This window comes from Eimeria tenella, genomic scaffold (assembly GCF_000499545.2).
Source record: "Eimeria tenella Houghton genomic scaffold, Eth_scaff1887, whole genome shotgun sequence".
Classification (NCBI taxonomy): domain Eukaryota; phylum Apicomplexa; class Conoidasida; order Eucoccidiorida; family Eimeriidae; genus Eimeria; species Eimeria tenella.
This window is the reverse complement of record NW_013541727.1, coordinates 1-282: the sequence shown is the minus strand read 5'-3', so window position 1 is coordinate 282 and position 282 is coordinate 1. Positions and strand designations below refer to the sequence as shown.

The window sequence follows — 282 nt, the reverse complement described above, 5'->3', positions numbered from 1 at the left end:
AGCTGGGGCCGCGGGCCCCGCCGCTGACGCTGCTGCCGATCTACTCGCAGCTGGGGGCGGAGCAGCAGGCGAAAGTGTTTGCTGCTAGTGCTTTTCGAAAAGTAATAGTTGCAACAAACATTGCAGAGACTTCGCTGACTCTGGAGGGAGTGAAGTACGTGGTGGACTGCGGACTTTGCAAAGTAAAAGTGTTCAGTGCTGCAGTGGGAATGGACTTGCTGCAGCTGGCGCCGATCTCGCAAGCTGCTGCGCTGCAGCGCAGCGGCCGCGCGGGCCGCCGCA

At 61.0% G+C, this 282-nt stretch overlaps 1 protein-coding gene across 1 annotated transcript in view; it reads left to right on the top strand.

The window, feature by feature from the left end:
- The window catches only part of ETH_00041415 (uncharacterized protein), a gene marked incomplete at both ends in the record, with an annotated part of 2,122 nt that extends 2,034 nt beyond the window's left edge, over positions 1 to 88 (top strand). Inside the window, one exon of the mRNA XM_013374009.1 lies at positions 3 to 88. Coding sequence (XP_013229463.1) covers positions 3 to 88 — 86 coding nt within the window. The remainder of the gene's footprint in view (positions 1 to 2) is intronic.
- Positions 89 to 282: the final 194 nt, after the last annotated feature.